At 35.9% G+C, this 22560-nt stretch overlaps 1 protein-coding gene across 5 annotated transcripts in view; it reads right to left on the reverse strand.

The window, feature by feature from the left end:
* Nucleotides 1–214: 214 nt before the first annotated feature.
* LOC135744385 (unconventional myosin-XVIIIb-like) overlaps nt 215–22560 on the reverse strand; it is a 54348-nt gene continuing 32002 nt past the window's right edge. For 3 of the 5 annotated variants that reach the window (XM_073815998.1, XM_073815996.1, XM_065262497.2), the window contains 14 exons: nt 22290–22490; nt 21976–22086; nt 21786–21890; nt 15841–16002; nt 15147–15260; nt 14941–15057; nt 14783–14866; nt 10857–10994; nt 10597–10782; nt 7680–7813; nt 5966–6007; nt 3575–3745; nt 1709–2637; nt 215–352 (listed from right to left, as the gene is read on the reverse strand). In XM_073815998.1, the coding sequence (XP_073672099.1) occupies nt 1722–2637; nt 3575–3745; nt 5966–6007; nt 7680–7813; nt 10597–10782; nt 10857–10994; nt 14783–14866; nt 14941–15057; nt 15147–15260; nt 15841–16002; nt 21786–21890; nt 21976–22086; nt 22290–22490 (2481 nt within the window). In that variant the 3' untranslated portion in view covers nt 215–352; nt 1709–1721. The remainder of the gene's footprint in view (nt 353–1708; nt 2638–3574; nt 3746–5965; nt 6008–7679; nt 7814–10596; nt 10783–10856; nt 10995–14782; nt 14867–14940; nt 15058–15146; nt 15261–15840; nt 16003–21785; nt 21891–21975; nt 22087–22289; nt 22491–22560) is intronic. The other 2 variants (XM_073815997.1, XM_073815999.1) reach the window with 2 other exon arrangements.

Genomic DNA, 22560 nt, shown 5'->3' on the forward strand with positions numbered 1-22560 from the left:
GGTCAGAAGCAAATACCAATGATCCTGCTTGACGTTTTTATTTAAATCCGTTGGACTTGGACAAATTTGCACTGACTGCTGTGAGGGGGATAAAAAGTCTGTCTGAGCAGGTCAAAATTCATTTTCCTGACCTGAAGCCGCTTCTGGGTTACAGCACGGCTCAAACACAAAGGGCTTGTTTACAGCGTGAATGCTGGGAATAAAATGAGTACGCTTTATTTTAACATCTTTATTCATGTGTACAAACAGTGTTCAAAATAAATCCTCAAGTGTATTTGTGCTTCCAGTTAAAATAGTGTGCATCACTGCATTCTGGACAGGAACATTTCTCCAAACGCTTTCATCCATCCTGCTGTAAGAACAGAAGACATTAAATGATTTACAACATCTTGATGGTATATTTGAATATTATGCAGCTTAAAACTGGTTTAAAGGGGTCATATATGACTTTAATTTTATAATGGTATCCTTCAGTCTTCTATCCAAATTGTTATCGGTTTGTTCCATGGGATTCAAACTCAAAATCTGAAAGTTTGCTAAAGCAACGCTGTCAATTCAGCGATCACCAAAGATATTGGATTTAACAAGATTAAGGTCCAATCCCACTTCTCTGTCTTCCCCCTTAGTTTGGCATGTTCACATGAGAGTAAGGCCCAATTGGGATAGCCCTTACATGAACGTGCAAAACTAAGGGGTAAGACAGAAAAATGGGATTGGGCCTAAGCACCCCTAGAACTCCATTTTGGCTAGAAGGGATACAGCAAATGCCGAAATAAAGATGTTGGGTTTGGGCTGTTCTGTTCTGGCTAAATGGGATACAGCTATGGCATAAATCCCATTAAATGTTGGGTTTGGGGGTTGAATTGGGATAAACCGCGCACAATCCTGATGACATTTTACAAGAATTTGGTGTTGCTGTATCCCTTTTAGCCACAACCCTACGACTAGAAGATATTAGGTGTGTGGCGCTGCACAGACCAATCAGTGGCTGACTTGCAGCTGTGCGTGCCGGTTATAAATTTTATAATTTTTTATAAATCTGAAAAGGAGCGAAAGACCAAACTCTATTCGTATTTTAATAATGTAGGCTTATGTTTCCAGTTATTTTTGGCATACCGTATAAAATATTTAATATAAAGGGTTTCTGGTTGCAAGTTTTCTTACATTTTTTTTTTACTAATTCACCATCTAATTCACTTCATTTGCGATAAAAAAAATGAAACATGGTGCACACGTCACTACGACAAGCAGCATGTGTTTGACTTGATGGCTTCGTCTTCAACTCCTCCCTCGACTGAAAGGGGCAAAGATCTGTCTGCGCAGTGCCGCATGAACTCAAACACACCAAATGCAAATCTCAATATGGCAGATATTGCGATGGATGCCCCACCTTCCGGTTAAAAAAAACAATCATCAATCTTTAAAGGCTGATGCTTCTTGGGGGAGGGGCTCTATACAGTAAAGTGAGGTGCTTGATAACGTGTGCATGTTTTTTATTTGCGCAATTTTACCTTAAGAAACAAAAGTTAAGGTACAGTTGATGGTCAGAAATATGTTGTATAATTGTGATTTTAGTACCCAGAGCCATTGCAAACATGGCCGCCTAGTGGCGCGACTTCCATAAAGGAACTTTGCTGGAAACACTCGGAAACACTTCTTGTAATTATGGCCCCTTTAAAAATGAAACCAGTGGAATTTCAAACTCAACCTCATTGACTTTTCTAGTCGACTTCTGCTTTTTTGAGGTACTTCTTCATCACCGAATTGACATCCTCACTGCCCTCGGCTTCCAGCCTCTCTCCTTGAGGCCCACGGCGCTTCTGAGATCCACTAGAACCTGAAGAATCAGAGTCAGACTCCCTACGTGACCTGGATGTGGGCAACTCCCCAAAGTGCACACTGAGTGCTCGCCTCTGTCCTCCTCTTGAACCGGTGGATGCTAGGCTGCTGGTAGACTGCGCTCGTCGGATCGCTGGAAGAATGTCTGAGTTATTGTCATCTGCATCATCACCAGCCCATCCCTTATCTTGGGCGCTAAAGAGTCGCCGATTTTGAAACACCATAGGCTCCGTCCCCAACTGAGACTCTCCACCCTCCGCCACAATACTGCTGTGCATACGCCGGCGGATTGGCTGATAGGGGCCGAGAGACGGCAGGGCTTTCGTGCCGAGCTCCTCCTCCCCCTCCTCGGGGATGGCGAGGTTGGACAAGTGCCGTCTGGAACTTGCGGTGGAGGTCACGGAGGCGAGCGAGTCGCAGGAGCTGAAGCGGCTCATCTTTCCCGTGGTAGATGTGGTCGTGGAGGTCAGCCCTGCTTCAGACAGGGAGCGCAGACTGGAAGCACGGGGCAGGTGGGGACTTGGGGGTTTTAGGATGCCTGGTCGGGGCAGGTCCTCCAGTCCTTCCTCTGCTTCAAGCGACAGCGCGGAGGGCCTGCGGCGGAGTGTAGAGGCTCCCGTGGTCTGATAGATGGGCAGGGACACTGTACTGCCCTCACCCGCCTCTGAGCCTCTTTCCAGCCCAGCACGCTTCTTCCGCAGACCTTCCAGGAGCTCGGACAGGGCAGTGGAAGAGGACGCCCTGGCAAGACCTCCAGACTTTTCTTTGGTATCTTCATCCAGGTCTTGAGTACAAGATCTGGCACAAGAATAAATATCAAGATTATAACAATAAACTATAACTTAAAGTCCCCCTGAGGTGAAAATCAAGCTTTTAATGTTGTTTATATTTCTATGCTTTTTTAATATGCAAAATATATGCAAATTCATCAGTAAGCACCATTGCTGAGTGTTTTCTTCTGTGGCATTCACACCAGACGTGGAAGAGGCAATGCAATGCATCTTTGCATTGTTAAGTCAATGCAAAGATGCGAATAGGCATCCTGCGGCGCGGTACGCGCGAATGACGCAGATTTTTGCTCGTTACGCGCAAATTGAACTTGTTGCAGGAAACACATGAATATTGATGAATAGTGAATATTCGCGCCACATTAACCAATCAGGAGCTTAGTCTAGTAGTGACGTGATTACAGGGAGAGAGCGATGTTGCTGAAGCCCATCCCATGTTTTCCGCATGAATGTCTCGAATGACTAGAATTTCACCTACGAATAGGGTGAGTAAACTCAAAATGTTCAAGCATCGAACTACGCACGAATAGTGCCTTTTTGCCGCCTCATTTGTAAACAGGAATGCCACATTTGTAAACAGAGTTTAACGAAAGAATGCTTTGAATTTGTTTTTTTACGTTACAGTATGATCAGGTCCGAGCTGGTGTGATTGAGTGGAGGAGGGGACTCATTTGCATATTCATGAATCTACTTATACTAAATGAAGCAAGGGTGTAGAGTAACATTCAAGCTATTTTCAGGCAAGAAATTTGTTTTTTTATTTTGCAACTTTATATTTATCTATTTAATAGAAAATTTATGTGAGATTAGGCACAGCCATGTGGTACCTCAGTTGTACTCGTACAGCAATGCAACCTTCGGCTGTTTTAGGTATAAGTGTTTTCTTACATCTTTTACCTTCATTTACATACTCTTGTACTTGATATTCAGCGTCGTCTGGATGTTACCTGAAACTGTAGGTGCTCATGGTGTCCGTGACAGATTGACGCCCGGAGCTGCTTCCTCCATAAGGGGATGTCGCACCTCCTCTGCCTCCTCGTGGGACACCCATCCAGTGACGGATACCTTCACCGACGTCTTCTGTGCCCACACTGGATGAGACGCTGGACATGCTGTCACTAAAATTCAAACCCCACGTTGATCAGTTAACCAAAGTATAAACATCATATCACGCCACTGTACAGAACAACAGCCGTTTAACATGCTCTCATAGCGCAAGCGATTAAATCAACGTCTGTAAAAACACAGAGCACATGACCTACATGAATATAACATGGCAGGAGAGGGGATCTCTCGTGAAGTAGTTGTGTAATGCCACACATGGGGGTGATATTAGCTCTGATAAGCTCATTCTTACCCAGCATGCCTTGTGCTCAGTGAACTGTGAGTTCATTAAATTGGACGGCTGTTGTTATCGGGGTGGGACGCACTGATCCAGAACCTGTTTGCTGTCAGATTTAGGCCTAAAAAAATCTAATCAAACCCACTTAATCTAGCTTCTAGAAGGTCTGATTTATGAAAAGTACACTTGTGTTCATTTATAAGTGGGATGTTGGGGAGAAATTCACAAAAACTCTTAAAAGCTGCCACCAGGGTTGCCAGACGTACGATAATTATGACTCTCTTTTTCACAAGTTAACGTTCCTGCCTTGGCGCTTAGGTCAATAGTGACAAGTTAGTTGTTTTGACCCTCCCACTAAGGTACACCTAGTTATTTATCTACTGGGACAATCTGCAGGCAATCAAAAGTTGTTTGTCTAGATAAACAGTTGTATTCTGCACATTTGACTTGTGTATGATAATTTTCTTCAAAAACCCATAATTTTGAGCTTCTGGTATGATCCTTGGACATTTCCAATCTGGTAACACTGGCTGTCACTGGGGTGGCACGCCACAGTCTTTCAAAAAGTACACAGGGTGCATATTAGTTCCTTGAAATACATACAGATACTCAGAAATACATATCTGTACTCAAATGGTACATATTAGTACCTTTATAAAGTCCCAGTGACAGCCTTTGTACCTCTTTTCTGGCGTAATAATCAAGGACTTTGCTGCTGTACCATGGCTGCAGCAGGCGCAATAATATTACCCAGCAGCCGAAAATAGTCCCCTTAGTATCTTTCAAAGGCAGGGGACTATTTTCAGGCAGTGCTTAATATCACTACGCCTGTTGCAGCCATGTTACAGCAGCAAAGTCCTTGATTATTACGCCAGAATGAGATTATAATTCCTAACCATATCTGCCTAGAAAATCGCAACTTTTAATTTTCTGTCAGTCTTAGTACACGATTTAACTACAGAAGAATCACATTTTTCATGGGAAAAATATCAAAACTCTTTGGTTATATTTTTTTGCGCGATGCTAATGGTCTAATCAGATTCAATGGATTATGCTAAGCTATGCTAAAAGTGGTAGCGCCAGACCTGGAGATCAGCTAAATGGATTCCAAAATAGTAAAAATCAAATGTTCAACTCTAGGGGAGCTGGAAAATTAGTATTTTTTTTTCTAAAAAGCGGAATGTCCCTTTAAGAGGAAACGCTTCCCTGCCAATGACGATTATTTCCGGTTCTTTGCAATACCGCTATTATGCACCAAGTGGCGCTCTTCCATAACTTATAAAGTATCGCCCTAGAGCTAAAACGGGCTGTATGTCGTTGTATGTTTTGATCATCGTTCTGAATCTGATTTCTATCAAAAGTAAAAAATTATCTCAAGTGTTTTTGGAGAAACTTCCATTTGATATATTGTATGTTTATATATTTTAAGAAGAACATTTACTAAACTTTTGTGAAAATCATAAAAAATGCTGGCACTGGCTGGCAACTTTTAAAAAAAATGCTGGCGGGGAAAGAGTTAAGAGCCCTTTTTTGCTAAATCTAGTTTTTTACAGGTCATGCCATCTCCTCAACCCTGCATTCGCACAGACATTTAAGACCCAGAGTGAACCTCCAAAACTTGCTTTCTTTTCGTCCACAGACGACTGAAAGCGATGGGACACAGGGGGTCTCAACTAATGCACATGCATTATTCACAAGACAAAGCATATCACCGCTGGCCATCTCTCCAAAAGGAGAAAAGCTTCTGGCTTTAACGGTAAAGTGAAAGAGTAGCGTGGACGTTTGCGTCCATCTCGTTTACCTTCATTCAGGCGTATGAAAGGAACCCGGGCCTTTCACGAATTCACACACACTTACATCACTGAGCAACAGGGTAAGCAAGACACAACAACAGCTGGCCCACCCATCAACACAAGCTTTTAATTGTTTGATGGGTATTGGGTCCACCTACAATATCGCTCATTCCCAAACACAGAGCCAACAACAGGGTGCTTACAGATCTTTCTTTCTAGACAAGGAATCCACAGCTGTCTGCACACTGTGTGGAGAGAGAGAGAGAGAGAGAGAGAGAGAGAGAGAGAGAGAGAGAGAGAGAGAGAAAGAGAGAGAGAGAGAGAGAGAGAGCGCTGGTTTAGAGATACAAAGGATGGGAGTGGAAAACCAAAGCGGCTGGAGGTAAAAGCGTGCTGAATTTTCAGTGGCAGTAAAGATCAAAGACTGTGGACTCTGATATTGCGTTTTACTACGGTGTCTGGGGAGGGAGGCGTTACTGAAGCATTTAGAGGAGATGTGTAGCCTTGATTGTGCACCGTGAGGAAAATTTCTTCACGTTTTAGCACCACTGAAAAAGATGGCAATTAAACATGACCAAGAAACACCCGAGAAAGGAGAACAGGGAGGGATATTTTGCAAATGTGATATAAAACGGTTTGCATACCGTAAATTTATTCACCAAAAGCACTTCTCAGGTGATGGGAAAGTTGACACCGTTGGGTTATTATTGAATGCATTTGGCAGATGCTTCCTTCCAAAGTGACTTACAGTGCATTGTGGGTATACATTTTTATCAGTATGTGTGCTCCCTGGGAATCAAACACATGATGTTTGAGCTGCTATAGGAAGCTGGTATTTGTATCTACAATTACATTAAACAATCTACTTCCATTGCACAAGGGATTTTGGAATTATGGAAGTAGCATGCATACTTCAAAAATCATACTTCTTATTACACCATTCAGTCACATCTGTTGCAATATTTTCAACATATCATGATTTGAGACTATTCTTTAATAAAGCTATGGTAGATTGTGCTCCGTTCCCACACCTTAGTAACTTTAAATTCAAGGACCTTTCAAGGACTTTCCAGGTCCAATACCCTCAAATTCAAGGACTAAATGTGGGTACACATTTCAAGTCTGTGTTACAGTTCCCTTTCGAGGGAACTCGCGCTGCGTCACTGCGGTGACACTTTGAGACGCCTCCAGGGGTAAGTGTGTCTTGAATGTGTATTTCAAATTCAACCAATGGTGAGGTTTAACGACAAAGACAGGGTGATGCGGGAGCTAGGAAGTATATCGCTATCTGAAATATTACCAAAGACGGCGTTACAGAGACGCAGTAAGTATGGCAAGGGAGATGCAGCGTCTCGTTCCGTTCTCAGGAAAAAACAGTTATATACGTAACCTGAAACGTTTTCATGTGTCAAACACAACTACGCAAAAAAGCATTTTGGTATGAATCAACATTCACATACAGAAGATATAAGCATTTAAAGCGAACAGTTTAGCACGTGTGCTTAAAAAGTCTAGAATTTTAATGATATTATCCTACACTACACCGGGAATAATATGGATTTTTTCCCAGAAAACTTCTTGCATAAAATAGATTCAAGCACTTTCAATGACCTGTATCTATGTATGCATATTTTCAAAAACTTCCCAGGGCTTTGAATTTTTTCCCCAGATTCACAAACTTTCAAGGATTTCAAGGCCCCTTGGGAACCTTGTGCATAGCTCAGTGCTAAAGCATAACATCAGCATCGGAAAAGGTCATACAGTAGGTTTGAACCTAGGGAACACACATGCTGATAAAAATGTATATCTTGTAAAGCACTGTAAATCGTTTTGTATAAAAGAATCCACCAAATGCATAAATCTAAATGAGATTTTGGAACATTTAAGGAAAGGTCAAGCTAACGTCTCTTGCGATACCTTTCAGTGTCACTCTCATCGCTGGACTCCACCTCCTCTAAGGCAGCTTGTAGATCAGCGATACGCCGGATTGACGTTTCCAGATCTGCCTGCAGGGTCTGTCTCACCGCACTAAGCTCCTCCACTTGCATTTCCTGATACAGATAAGATAAACCATCAGATAACCCTGGATCTCAAGGGACTTATTCAGTGTTTAATCACAAAATGTGGTCAATTAATTATTAACCAACTACTGCTTGTAGTGAGCATTTAGAAACATATACTACAAACATTACATCCATGCATTTGGTGACCCCACAAATCGGTATGTTTGTTCCCTGGTATTGAACCATGACCGTGTGTGATGCTAACACAAATCTATACCAATTGAGCTTCAGGAACACTGCTATTGAAGAGAAATGTGATGTTACCTACCAGCAGGCAATAGCTTTTATTGTCTGGGTTAACTATACTGTCTGGCTATGAGTAACTCACTTCTAGCCAAAATAAACTTGAATTTGGTTACATGTCGGTTTTGCCAAAACAACTTATTATACGGCTCAAATGATTGATTATGATTGGGTTGTTGCGAAATTTGCATGGTTTGTTATTACCAAATAACAAACTAATAACACAGAATGCTGCACATAATTTTGACAGGTAATATTTCACAAAAATAAATATAAAAATGTATTTTATTAACATATATGACATATTATATAAAAAAAGATTAAACCAAATATTGTGTTTGTGTTTTGTCTTATATTAAAGGGGACATTTCATGAAAATCTGACTTTTTCCATGTTTAAGTGCAATAATTGGGTCTCCAGTGCTTCTAGAAAATGTGAAAAAGATTTACCCATTTACTTAGTTTTGGTAAACTATTCTTTGGAAGCATGTGCAAAAAATATTACAATAATCTTATTATAATAATACCGCCCTTTAATCTGCACTATCCAACCATGGCATGGCCATTTAGTGCAGATAGAGAGAGAGAAAAAGTATATCAATTGACAGCACAATTGAGTTTTAATTTCATTTCCATTATGGTGATCAGTGTTTGCATTATCAGTTAATTTGCATTTAAAAGGACACACCCAAAAACGGCACAGTTTTGCTCACACCTACAAAGTGACACTTAAACATGTTATAATAAAATTATCTATATGGTATTTTGAGCCAGATTTATTTTACATCTTTAAAGTCTTGTGAAATGTTCCTTTTCAATTTCAACAAACCCCCATTATGGCGATCAGTGTTTGCATTTCGTCAGCTCATGGATTTAAAAGGACACACCTAAAACCAACACATTTTCACTTACATCTACAAAGTGGCAATTTTAACAAAATTATAATAAATGATCTGTATGGTGTTTTGAGCTAAAACTCTGGGCACACCAAAGATTTATTTTACATCTTAAAAAAGTCAGGTTTTCCTCGCAAAAGGTCTGCATTTGAGCAAATAAAATATTTCAAATCAATATTTAATGTTCCTTACCATACTTATAAGGGAAATAGCTATGTAATAAGTGAGATAAGGTACAGGCAGCCAGTTTTAGTCGCAAAATAAGCCTCTTCAGTTATTTCTGTGATAACAACCGGGTGTAAATTATCCATTGCTTGTGAGATGTCTGATAGTCCATCATGTAAGCATGTAAGTCAACAGTGATTACAAGGTGTTTGTTTTCATTTATTGATTTTATTTATTTCTAGGCTATGGTTAGACGTTTATTCAATTTCACTGACAGCCCAAATCTTGCTTTGTTTTAGCTTAGACGTCTGGCCTGTGATTGATATTTAAACGCAAAATTGCATGCTGTGTTTTCAAAATTGCTTGCATCTGTTTTAGAAATGTTTGCACTGTGACATTATTTTTACAGTTTCTGTTTAGTTTTCATTCTGTAATGCCTCTCAAAAGTCTCATTAATACCTACTGTGCTTTTTAACCTTGGGATGAAATAAAATTTGGGAGTGTTTATAACATAAGATTCGCTCGTGCCCAAGCATACTCTTGTCTTACAATGCTGCATTATTGATCCCGAGCTCTTGTTTATAAAATAATTTGATAATGAGGGCTGATCACAAGATTCCTCCTCTCTTCCCAGTATATCCCACATTTCCCGGATGCGCCGCCACCGTCTGCCTGTGATTAATTTCCATTGTCTCCTCAAGGTTATTGATACAACAAATCCCATTCGCCTCCTCTCATCTCCATGACAACCACACTTTCACCGTTGCCCCCTCCCCTTCATAACCAATAACCTGGAGAGCCCGAGCGTGTCTTTGTGTGCGCTTCAGACGTCAGTGATAGTGTAGCTAAAATTCCTAATATTGAATCCCCGCCGACTCTGCGCACGGGTCAAATTGCATTACGTGCCGGCAGGAGTTGTAATGACGGAGGCCGCCTCATTCGTGTTAAATTATGAATATTTACAGATTTTTTCAGAAAAGCTCAGTGTATTCTCCTGGGCAATAACATGCCAGGCTTGTGGGCGGCCGATGAGGAAAAATGCAGCGAGGAGGCTGCAAAAACGTCACTCAAGCAGCCTTTCAATTTCAAGATGTATTCATAATTTACATTTAACGGTTAAATATGACTGCCTTATTACATTTATTATATACTATATGGGTAAAAAAAATTAGGAATCAGTTTCCTTTTTCCGAGCCTTTCATGCAAAATCATGCAAATCTTATTTGTATCCATGCATTTTTATTTTCCTATTGCTCGACTGCTAGAGCATTATGTTGGTCATGTGTTCAATTCCCAGGGAATAAAATGTATAGTTTTATTGCACTGTAAGTCAAAAGTGTATGCAAAATCCATTATGGAGCTACTGTATATGAGATTTCAAGTGCGTTTCTCATATTTTTATTTCGCTCAGCACATCAATCACATGTCTTTGATGTCAGATTTAAACAGCATGTGTATTTGCAGTCACCAGCTCCATGCGTATGCGGCCGCTCTCCTGCTCCCTGACACTCAGATCCTCCATTTCCAGTCTCATGTCCGCCAGTCTCTGCTGATAGTATCGTGAATTCTCTCTCTCTCTGCTCTCGGCCTGGGCCGACTGCTCCAGCTCTTCGCCCAGCCGGACCACGCTGTCCCTCAGACGCAGAACCAGGACCTGCAAACAACCGAAAGCATGCTTGACCACCATGATCATCTCTGAGAGGATGCTCTTTGTGGTTCTGAACTGACCTCAAACCTCTTGACCTGTCCTCTCTGAAACTCCAGTTTGTTCTCCAGGTCACAGATCCGAGCCTCCTGCTTGCTGACAATGCTGCGGGCCACCGTGGACGACTCCAGGAACTGCACGCGCGCAACGCTGGTCTGGAGCTGGAAGATAACATCCGTGACATGACGTGTTAACAAAATAGCAACTATCTTTTACTACCTCAACTACGATGCAAAACCTTTTAATAAATCACATTTATTACTCTGGGAAAATTCATTCACATGCACAGCTTAAATGTTTGTGTCATCTTTTAACTCTTTAGAGATTAGGCATCTGCTGAAAACATCCATAGAAAACAAACAGAAACACTGAGAAACAAAGATGCGATTCAGGAGAACAGGACAGACAGAGCAGATGTGTTTTCATGAGTTTGTAATACAGTAAACATGTAATAAATGTTTGAGTTTTCATAGGATAGAGAAGTCATTAAGTCTGGTTTGTGTAACCGTATGGAGCTTAGAGTTAGAAAAGATTTTATTTAAATTCAGAATTAGTTTTTGTTTTTATATTTTTTGTTTTCATGTTAGTTTTAATTTAATTAATTAATTACATTTAGTAATTTATCTTTTTTCAACTGTCATTGTCATTTCTAACAGCATTCATTTTATTAGTTTTGTATTATTATTTTTTTTAATTATATAGCTATTTAACTTACATTTTTCCAGTTTTAGTTATTACTTTTCAGTAATAATTTTAGTGCCTCAACTAATTTCAATTTATTGCTAAGGCAACATTTCTAATATTTGTTATATTTTGTCTATTATTTAGTATTTTATATTTCGTATAGACGGTTTCATCGGACGCACGTGATACAGGTCTGGAACCGAACTTTACTTCCGGTTTCGTTTTTTTTATGGTCTGACTAGTTGCTAAACTGATCTCTTGAACAAATGCCTCGTTGAAAATAACAAATGTTTCGGTTTCCTAGGTAATCTATGTGCTGTTTTTCTGCTTGTTATATAAATAAACTACGTTTAAAGAACTTTGTTGTTATTTATTATTAGCGGAGTTTACCGGAAGTTACGTGCAGACCACGACAGCCGCTTGTTTATGTTGTTACTTCTGAAACCGTCTATATAATATTTTGTATTTTGTTTACTTTCTCAATATAAGTTTCTCTACTAATATTTAGTATTTAATACTTACTATCATATTTTGTATTTTGTTTACTTACTTATACGTTTCTCTACTAATATTTAGTATTTAATACTTCATATATAATATTTAGTATTTTGTTTACCTTCCTAATATAAGTTTCTCTACTAATATTTAGTAATTAATACTTCATTTGTAATATTTTGTATTTTGTTTACCTTGCTAATATAAGTTTCTCTACTAATATTTAGTATTTCATAATTAGTTTATAATATTTTATTTTTTGTTTACTTTCTTATAGAACTTATATTAGTATTTAATATTTAGTATTTAATACTAAGTATAAAATATTTTGTATTTTGTTTACTTTCTATTTTGTTAACTAGCTATTTAACTTACATTTTTCCAGTTTTAGTTATTACTTTTCAGTAATAATTTTAGTGCCTCAACTAATTTCAATTTATTGCTAAGGCAACATTTCTAATATTTGTTATATTTTGTCTATTATTTAGTATTTAAAATTTCGTATAGACGGTTTCATCGGACGCACGTGATACACGTCTGGAACCGAACTTTACTTCCGGTTTCGTTTTTTTTATGGTCTGACTAGTTGCTAAACTGATCTCTTGAACGAATGCCTCGTCGAAAATAACAAATGTTTCAGTTTCCTAGGTAATCTATGTGCTGTTTTTCTGCTTGTTATATAAATAAACTACGTTTAAAGAACTTTGTTGTTATTTATTCTTAGCGGAGTTTACCGGAAGTTACGTGCAGACCGCGACAGCCGCTTGTTTATGTTGTTACTTCTGAAACCGTCTATATAATATTTTGTATTTTGTTTACTTTCTCTCATAAGTTTCTCTACTAATATTTAGTATTTAATACTTAGTTTATAATTGTTTATATTTTGTTTAATTTCTTATATTACTTATATTAGTAGTAAATATTTAGTATTTAATACTTAGAATATAATATTTTGTATTTTGTTTACTTTCTCAATATAAGTTTCTCTACTAATATTTAGTATTTAATACTTACTATCATATTTTGTATTTTGTTTACTTACTTATACGTTTCTCTACTAATATTTAGTATTTAATACTTCATATATAATATTTAGTATTTTGTTTACCTTCCTAATATAAGTTTCTCTACTAATATTTAGTAATTAATACTTAGTTTATAATTGTTTATATTTTGTTTAATTTCTTATATTACTTATATTAGTATTAAATATTTAGTATTTAATACTTAGAATATAATATTTTGTATTTTGTTTACTTTCTCAATATAAGTTTCTCTACTAATATTTAGTATTTAATACTTACTATCATATTTTGTATTTTGTTTACTTACTTATACGTTTCTCTACTAATATTTAGTATTTAATACTTCATATATAATATTTTGTATTTTGTTTACCTTCCTAATATAAGTTTCTCTACTAATATTTAGTATTTAATACTTAGTTTATAATTGTTTATATTTTGTTTAATTTCTTATATTACTTATATTAGTATTAAATATTTAGTATTTAATACTTAGAATATAATATTTTGTATTTTGTTTACTTTCTCAATATAAGTTTCTCTACTAATATTTAGTATTTAATACTTACTATCATATTTTGTATTTTGTTTACTTACTTATACGTTTCTCTACTAATATTTAGTATTTAATACTTCATATATAATATTTTGTATTTTGTTTACCTTGCTAATATAAGTTTCTCTACTAATATTTAGTATTTCATAATTAGTTTATAATATTTTATTTTTTGTTTACTTTCTTATAGAACTTATATTAGTATTTAATATTTAGTATTTAATACTAAGTATAAAATATTTTGTATTTTGTTTACTTTCTATTTTGTTAACTAGCTATTTAACTTATATTTTTCCAGTTTTAGTTATTTTTTTTCAGAACTAATTTCAGTTTATTGCTAAGGCAACATTTCTAATATTTGTTATATTTTGTCTATTATTTAGTATTTAATACTTTTATTAATAATATTTTGTATTTTGTTTACTTTCTGATAAGTTTCTCTACAAATATTTAGTATTTAATACGTAGTTTGTAGTATTTTGTATACCTTCCTAACATAGGTTTCTCTACTAATATTAAGTAATATACGGTTTCAGTAGCAACAACACAAAAAATGGCTTTTTTGGACTAAACGCAACTTCCGGTAGACTACCACAAAGAATCAATAACAACAGAGTCCTTATCATTTATTTGCTTTGTTATCAGAAATATACTGTATAAGTAAATTACCTTTGTTCATATATCATATCTTATGCATATTTACTATTACACTGAGCTTTCAACTATTAACGCAAATCAACTATTACACTAATGTTTACAATGATAGCTACAGGTCTTGCCTGACTGCCAAACGTCTCCGCACAGTTGTGATCTATGCTCATCTCCCCTCATCTTTAGCAAAACAAAACATTTTATTTTCGAAAAGGTTTTTGTTTTAGAGATCAGTTTAGCCACTAGCCAGACTGATTTATAAATTCAGACCATAAGTTCACTTCACTTCAAACGCGTAATCAAGACAACGTGCGTGCTTCCGTTAAAACCGTCTATATAATATCTTGTATTTTGTTTATCTTCTCACAAGTTTCTCTACTAATATTTAGTATTTAATACTAAAAAAATTTATACTCTCTATCCTGCATCCACTGTCTTGGTTTAAATATATATTTGAAAAAATATTCTGATATATTTGGTCCAAAACAAGATTGTTATAAGGCAAAAGCTTTACACTCAGTGCTGTTTCTCTCCTCACCTGCTCTTGTAAGGTTTGTCTCTGTTTCTTCAGCTCCTCAAGCTCAGCCTGAAGTTCTCTGATCTGAGAGATATCACTGGAAGACTGATATAAACAGAGATTTTAGTTAGGTCCAAAAAACACATATAACCTCCTGCTTATGAAGATAATTCACAGACCTGAGCGATTAGGGCTTTGTGCTTCTGCATGAGCTCATTCAGGTCCTCTTGGTCTTCCTCGAGTCTCTTCATCAGATCCGTTCTCTCGTACCTCAGCTGAGCCAGCTGCTCATCCACCTGGAGAAACAGAGAGAGAGAGATGAACTGAGATGATCAGAGAGTTTTCATATATGCACTTTTAAAGTCTTTTGGTCTCTGGTTCTCACCAGGCTCTTCTGTTTGCAGATGTTCTCCAACTCCATCTGAGCGTTATCGAGCTCTGCTGAGAGAGTCTTCTGTATGCTTTCAGCCTCCAAACGTCTGGCTTCACTGTCCTCCAACTGAAAGCCAGGTACACATAAAATGATATACAGTAAACAAGTTGAATCTTGGTGACGAGTAAAGCATAAGGACAACTGTCAAGAGGATTAGCTTGGAGGTCTTAAGTTGAGCAGCATTTTTATGAGATTTGATGGATGATGTTCAGTGAACTGTGCTAAAAGCAGCAATATCTTTTTTTATTTTTGTAATTTAATATGCATATTATTATAACTCTTGGGCATCAAAATTTCAAATGTCTAGTTTCAAAAAACACCAGAGTTAATAGACCACAAGGTTTGAGAGCTGCAGACATTTTAATGTGGGTACGTTGTTTTTGGAAAATACCTGTAGGGATTTAGGTTAAGGGGTTAAAAACTTAACCATACTTGTTTTGCATTGAAACTTAACATTTGCATGGAATTGCCCATATGGCTCTTTATATTATACCATAACTGTGGAAATAAAGTTTGTGCTTTATTGTAGGGCTATAATTTACTTCAGTTCAATATTCCAGCATCAAATGTGTAAGAGTAATAAAGCTGAGGTTAGATTTAAAATGAGTGATGGTTTGCAGTTGTAATGATGGGTTGGCAGTATCACCTGGCAGTGCAGTCTCTCCAGCTGCTCCTTAGCACCGGGGTCATGACTCTGACCGGGCTGTTCAACGGTGGACAGCAGCAACTGCGCATCACTGAGCAGAGCGTGTGTTCGCTTCAGGTCTCGCCTCAACCTTTTCTCCACATCAAAGTCTCTGTGGCCCACCTGGGACCAGAGAAAAAGAGATAGAGAGAGAGAGGTTATAACTTTAAATCAGAATATCAGAACTTTTCTTGAGTCAAATAATAAGTGTTAAACTTTTTTGGAGGTAAATGTTTGAAAATGCACTTGTACTGAAATAAAAATATTCCTCTCTTCTCTCATCTGCCTGTATTTTACTGAAATAACCCTATATCAATACTACTACTCATTTTTCACCCATAAAAACAGGCTCAGGTTACCCATAACAAGATAACCATGGTTTTATAAGTGTAAAAGTGTAGTAACCATGGATTTATTATGGTAAAAATGTAGTAACCATGATTTTTTTAGGCTAAAAGTGTAGAAACCATGGTTTTATTATGGTAAAAGTAAAGTAACCATGATTTTATTACGGTAAAAGTGTAGTAACCATGGTTTTATTACAGTAAAAGTGTAGTAACCATTATTCCATTGCGGTAAAAGTATAGCAACCATGATTTTATTACGGTAAAAGTGTAGTAACCATGGTTTTATTACGGTAAAAGAGTAGTAACAATAATTTTATTACAGTAAAAGTGTAGTCACCTGGGTTTTATTACGGTAAAAGTGTAGTAACCATGGTTTAATTATGGTAAAAGAGTAGTAACAATAATTTTATTACAGTAAAAGTGTAGTCACCTGGGATTTATTACGGTAAAAGTGTATTCACCATGGTTTTATTACGGTAAAAGTGTAATAACCATGGTTTTATTATGGTAAAAGTGTAGTCACCATGGTTTTATTACGGTAAAAGTGTAGTTACCATGGTTTTATTACGGTAAAAGTTTAGAAACAATGGTTTTATTACAATAAAAGTGTAGTAACCATGGTTTTATTACGGTAAAAGTTTAGAAACAATAATTTTATTACAGTAAAAGTGTAGTCACCTGGGTTTTATTACGGTAAAAGTGTAGTAACCATGGTTTAATTACGGTAAAAGAGTAGTAACGATGATTTTATTACGGTAAAAGTGTAGTCACCATGGTTTTATTACGGTAAAAGTGTATTCACCATGGTTTTATTATGGTAAAAGTGTAATAACTATGGTTTTATTATGGTAAAAGTGTAGTCACCATGGTTTTATTACGGTAAAAGTGTATTCACCATGGTTTTATTACGGTAAAAGTGTAATAACCATGGTTTTATTACGGTAAAAGTTTAGAAACAATAATTTAATTACGGTAAAAGTATAGTCATCATGGTTTTATTACGGTAAAAGTATAGAAACCATGGTTTTATTACAGTAAAAGTTTAGAAACAATAATTTTATTACGGGAAAAATTTAGAAACAATGGTTTTATTATGGTAAAAGTGTAGTAACCATGGTTTTATCACTGTAAATGTGTAGTCACCATGGTTTTATTAAAGTGAAGGTATAGTCACTATGATTTTATTACGGTAAAAGTATAGTAACCATGGTTTTATTATGGTTAAAGTTTAGAAACAATGGTTTTATTACAGTAAAAATGTTGAAACAATGGTTTTATTTTGGTAAAAGTGTAGTAACCATGGTTTTATTACGGTAAAAGTGTAATAACCATGGTTTTATTATGGTAAAAGTGTAGTCACCATGGTTTTATTACGGTAAAAGTGTAGTTACCATGGTTTTATTATGGTAAAAGTTTAGAAACAATGGTTTTATTACAATAAAAGTGTAGTAACCATGGTTTTATTACGGTAAAAGTTTAGAAACAATGGTTTTATTACAGTAAAAGTGTAGTAACCATGGTTTTATTGCGGTAAAAGTTTAGAAACAATAATTTAATTACGGTAAAAGTATAGTCATCATGGTTTTATTACGGTAAAAGTATAGTAACCATGGTTTTATTACAGTAAAAGTTTAGAAACAATAATTTTATTACGGGAAAAATTTAGAAACAATGGTTTTATTATGGTAAAAGTGTAGTAACCATGGTTTTATCACTGTAAATGTGTGGTCACCATGGTTTTATTAAAGTGAAGGTATAGTCACTATGATTTTATTACGGTAAAAGTATAGTAACCATGGTTTTATTATGGTTAAAGTTTAGAAACAATGGTTTTATTACAGTAAAAATGTTGAAACAATGGTTTTATTTTGGTAAAAGTGTAGTAACCATGATTTTATTATGGTAAAAGTGTAGTAACCATGGTTTTATTATGTTAAACGTGTAACAACAATGGTTTTATTGCGGTAAAAGTATAGCAACCATGGTTTTATTACAGTAAAAGTGTAGTAACCATGATTTCATTGCGGTAAAAGTATAGCAACCATAGTTTCATTACTGTAAAAGTATAGCAACCATGTTTTTATTACGGTAAAAATGTAGTCACCATGGTTTTATTACAGTAAAAGTGTAGTCACCATGGTTTTATTACATAAAAACTGTAGTAACCATGTTTTTCTGCACATCAATTGCCATTTGTAAAATCATGGTTTTACTACAAATACCTTAGTTGAACTATGGTTACTGTGGTTAAACCATGGCTTCTATAAATAACATGTTTATTTATGTTTGTGTATGTTTACATCTTGTAACATGTTCATATAGTAAAAACTGTATATTTTTTTTGTAAAAAAATTTATGTTTAAAAAATATTTGGCCAATAAACACAAAGTTGCGTCATCATGAATAGTTCATGTTTTGCTGTTGTATCCTACCCTGAAGCTAATTTAGACCCCAAAATAGGTCCTGGTACTAAAAACGTCCCCAGTTCCTGTGATCTGAACATGCCAAAAAATGGGAAGTCCCGCAGATAGATCAGGGACTATGAAAATGTTCCTGTTGTGTGAAAGGCTTTTTGTTTTACTACAAGAACTACAGAGACACAATGGCATATATTGGGGTTCTATGGTTCATTTGTGTCAACCATGGTTGGACTACTGTATAATGCCATGTATTTTTGTTATACTTGTAGTAAAACCATGGTTCATTTTAGTATAAAGGGTCACTTTAAGCAGCATCAGATTCATTGTATCTATATCTGTAGCGATCACTCATCCAGAACATATTCACATTAGTGTTCACGATGGCCCGCAGGCAGGACGATATCCCTCCTAGTGTAGCTTAAAGCCTATTAGCTATGTTTAGCACACTGTACTTGAGAGAAACAGACACTGTGTGCAATGGTAGCAAAAATTCAGAGAGGCTATAAAACTCATTTGGTGTTGTGTAGCTACTATACTTAAAGTAACAATATACAAAGTAATATAACCCACCTAACAGGAAAGATTTGTGGAACATTTGCTAACATCATGTTAAGGAGGTGAAAATGTAAGGATGCAATATATTGCATAATGACATGAATGTAACATCCTTGACAAGATGGTAATGTAGTACTTGTGTGCAAAAATCTTAGACCACTACCAGCTTTGTTGTTTTAGCAAAGTTTTACCCTCCATATTTATTTATCGCTCTCTTTATTAAAATACAAACAGAAAATATGTACAGAAAATATATAAAAACTTTAATACAAAAAGGCCTCTTCAGGCAAAAGTCAGTATTTATTGTGATCTCTCTTTGCACTAAACACATCTTGAACCCTTTCGAGGAAACTGAAGTCCTGAAGTCATTAGATTTAAATTAGAAATTAGGATTTCATTTCATTTAGGTTTAAGCGAGCCTGCAGGTTCCTGCTATTGCTCGAGCTCACATTAAATACTCGACACTTTAACTTTTCATTTTATTCTGATTTTTAATACTACATACAAATTCCTTGTATTTTCTTAATAAAATATTGAGATATAATTATCTCATGGCCATTATATCATTGCAATACCATTGCATTTTGCACAGTACTGTATTTAATAGTATCACCAAGAAGTGTTTTTTTGGTAATTGAGAATGAAGACCACACATTGTTCTAAACACTACAGTAAAATATCATCTTGAAAAAGCATTTGATACCATGTTTATATAACCTAAATGAGCCAGCAGTTTTTTATTTTTATGTCACGACTAGGAACTATTATGTTTTATGTGGTGTGTAATGTTGCTGCTTAAGCACGAAAGGTTTGCAAGTACAAAGCTCAAAGCCCGCTCTAAAGGAAAGAGATATTGTCAAAGTTGAGATAATATCAAAAGATATTCTCTATAATAGAAAACACCTTTCAAAAACAACAACAAGTCAAACAGCACAATGTCCCTAATTTAAATAATTCCCAGACAAGGCCTAGAGTTCATAAAAAGGGACAAAGGACTTTATTATCTGCCATGATAGCTCCATTTGACAACATTTTGGAATGTTGTTGTTTTGTTGTCGTTTCGAAGACAAACAATATGCAAATTCATCAAGTTTATGTATGCATTTTGTGAAACCAGGCTTAGCAGTTATGTGTCTAAAAGTGCCAACTGTAGCATCTATCTAAATATATATCTATGGTCCAAGGTTGTTGAAAAGAGTGGAGGCGGGCACTAATTTGCATATTCATCGATCCACATATACTAAGTGATGCAAGGGTGTAGAGCTACATTCAAGCAATTTTAAAGCATGAAGAAATTACTGTAACAAAAAAAAACTTTTACATATGCTATTATGTAAAAAAAATATGTTTTAATATTATGCTAAGATGAGTTTTAAGTAGGTTTTTTTATTAATAAAAGCATGCAAAGAGTGATACGGGTGTAACATTCATGTCTCCTGAGTCCTAAAGCTCGTTGGGTAGGGATAAATAATTGTATTAAAAGTTCCAACCCAAGCATTCAGGGTTACATTTCTCTTTATTGCCTTTATTTCATCTTAGCTTAGTATTAAGCATTTCATCTGCTAAGATACATTTTTCTAATTATTTTTCTATTTTTTATTGCTATGGAGCAAATACAAAATACCCAAAACAAACATACATACTGACAACCAACATAGATAAATTAATACATTTAAGGGTGTGGGTGTGTGTGTGTGTGGTAGAAGTAGTAATTATTATAATAATAATAACAACAATATATTTTGTATTATTATTATTATTATTATTAATAATAATAAAAATAGTATTAATATGAATAATATTACTATGAATAATAATAAAATATGATTATTATTTATTTGATTAATAATAACCTCAGAATTAGGGGTGAGTAAAAGGATGATGGACAAAGTTGGTTGTGGTAACTACTAAAACAGGGGTCTCCAACTTTTTTGTGAGCGAGGGCTTCCAAAATTTATAAAACAATCTGGAGGGCTACTTTTTTACCGAGCCCCTAAGGTGACATTGGAGTAAAAAAAATCTAAAGTTTAGTTTCATGTACTCACGTGAAACTTTCGCGTGCTCACGTGAAACTTTCGCGTGCTCACGTGCAAAACCTTCATGTGCAGAATTTTTTTTTTAAGTGTGCGCACGTGAAACTTTCGCTTTTACGTGCTCACGCGATAGTTTCACGTGCGCATGTGATAGTTTCACCTTGTTGATTTTATTTTATTTTACTTGTTGATATGTTTTATCATTGTTTAAAATGTTAGCATACATAAAAGAAGCCAAGCTAATGTAAAAATATGTAATAAATATTAAAATTGAGGCTATTAATTAAACGAGCTTTGGGGGGCAACTCACAAACTCTATTCAGGCACTGTACTAAAATATTAACAATATTAATAATGATCATAATAATAGTAAAGACCTAATTAAATAATTAATAATTTCTTAATAATATAAATAAATAATAAATATTAAATATTTTTATTATTATTCTAAAACCCCACAGTGTTTTATGCTAAGGGTATGGATTACTGTTAAGTTAAATCAGTAGAAGTCAATGGCTCGTTCTGACTAAATGTATGTTTGTGTGTGTTACCTGTTCACACAGCGTGGCTATCAGGCCCTCCAAATCATGTTTCTCATGAACCACCATCTGTTTCTCTTCATATTCCTGATCTAGTTGCATCTCCAGCTGTCGCAGCTGCACAGACACACAAACACACAGCAGACATCAGAGGACGCGTCTGAGACGAGATGGTTTATGGCAGTCATTCTGTGTTCCTCACCCTTCTCTGTGAGGACTTCTGCACGTCCTCAAGTTCTTCGTCTTTGTCCTCCAGCTCCTTCTGATGGATCTGCTTCATCCTCTCCATCTCCATCTCAAAACGCAGATGAACCTGAGGAGAATGGATTGGCTTAGTTCATTGGCCTTGACATTTTTTAATGACACATACTGTATGCTTCTTTGTTTCAATAAATGGTTCATGTGAACTATAATGCTGATGTTAATACTGAATTATTCTATTAATGACACATTTTTTTTATAATACTGTATGGAGTCTGAACTCAGATTTTGGGGATGAATGAGTGATAAATCCACCTGCTCGTGTTGTTTGAGTTTAGCAGTCATGTGTGTGATCTCCTCGGCTCGCTCGGTCTCTCTGCTCTCCAGTTCACGCAGATGTTTCTTCAGCTCTGGGACGGAGTCGCTGGTGAGGTTGAGCGGCACACTTAAGTCACGAATCTGAGCACACAACTCCTCCTTCTGCTGCTGTAGGTGTGTGACCTCCGTCTGACTCTCCTGCACACATACAAACAATGAAATACACAATATTTCTCAGGCCAGAAATATATTTTAAATATATGCTAAA

The sequence above is a fragment of the Paramisgurnus dabryanus genome, chromosome 10, assembly GCF_030506205.2.
Source record: "Paramisgurnus dabryanus chromosome 10, PD_genome_1.1, whole genome shotgun sequence".
Classification (NCBI taxonomy): Eukaryota; Metazoa; Chordata; class Actinopteri; order Cypriniformes; family Cobitidae; genus Paramisgurnus; species Paramisgurnus dabryanus.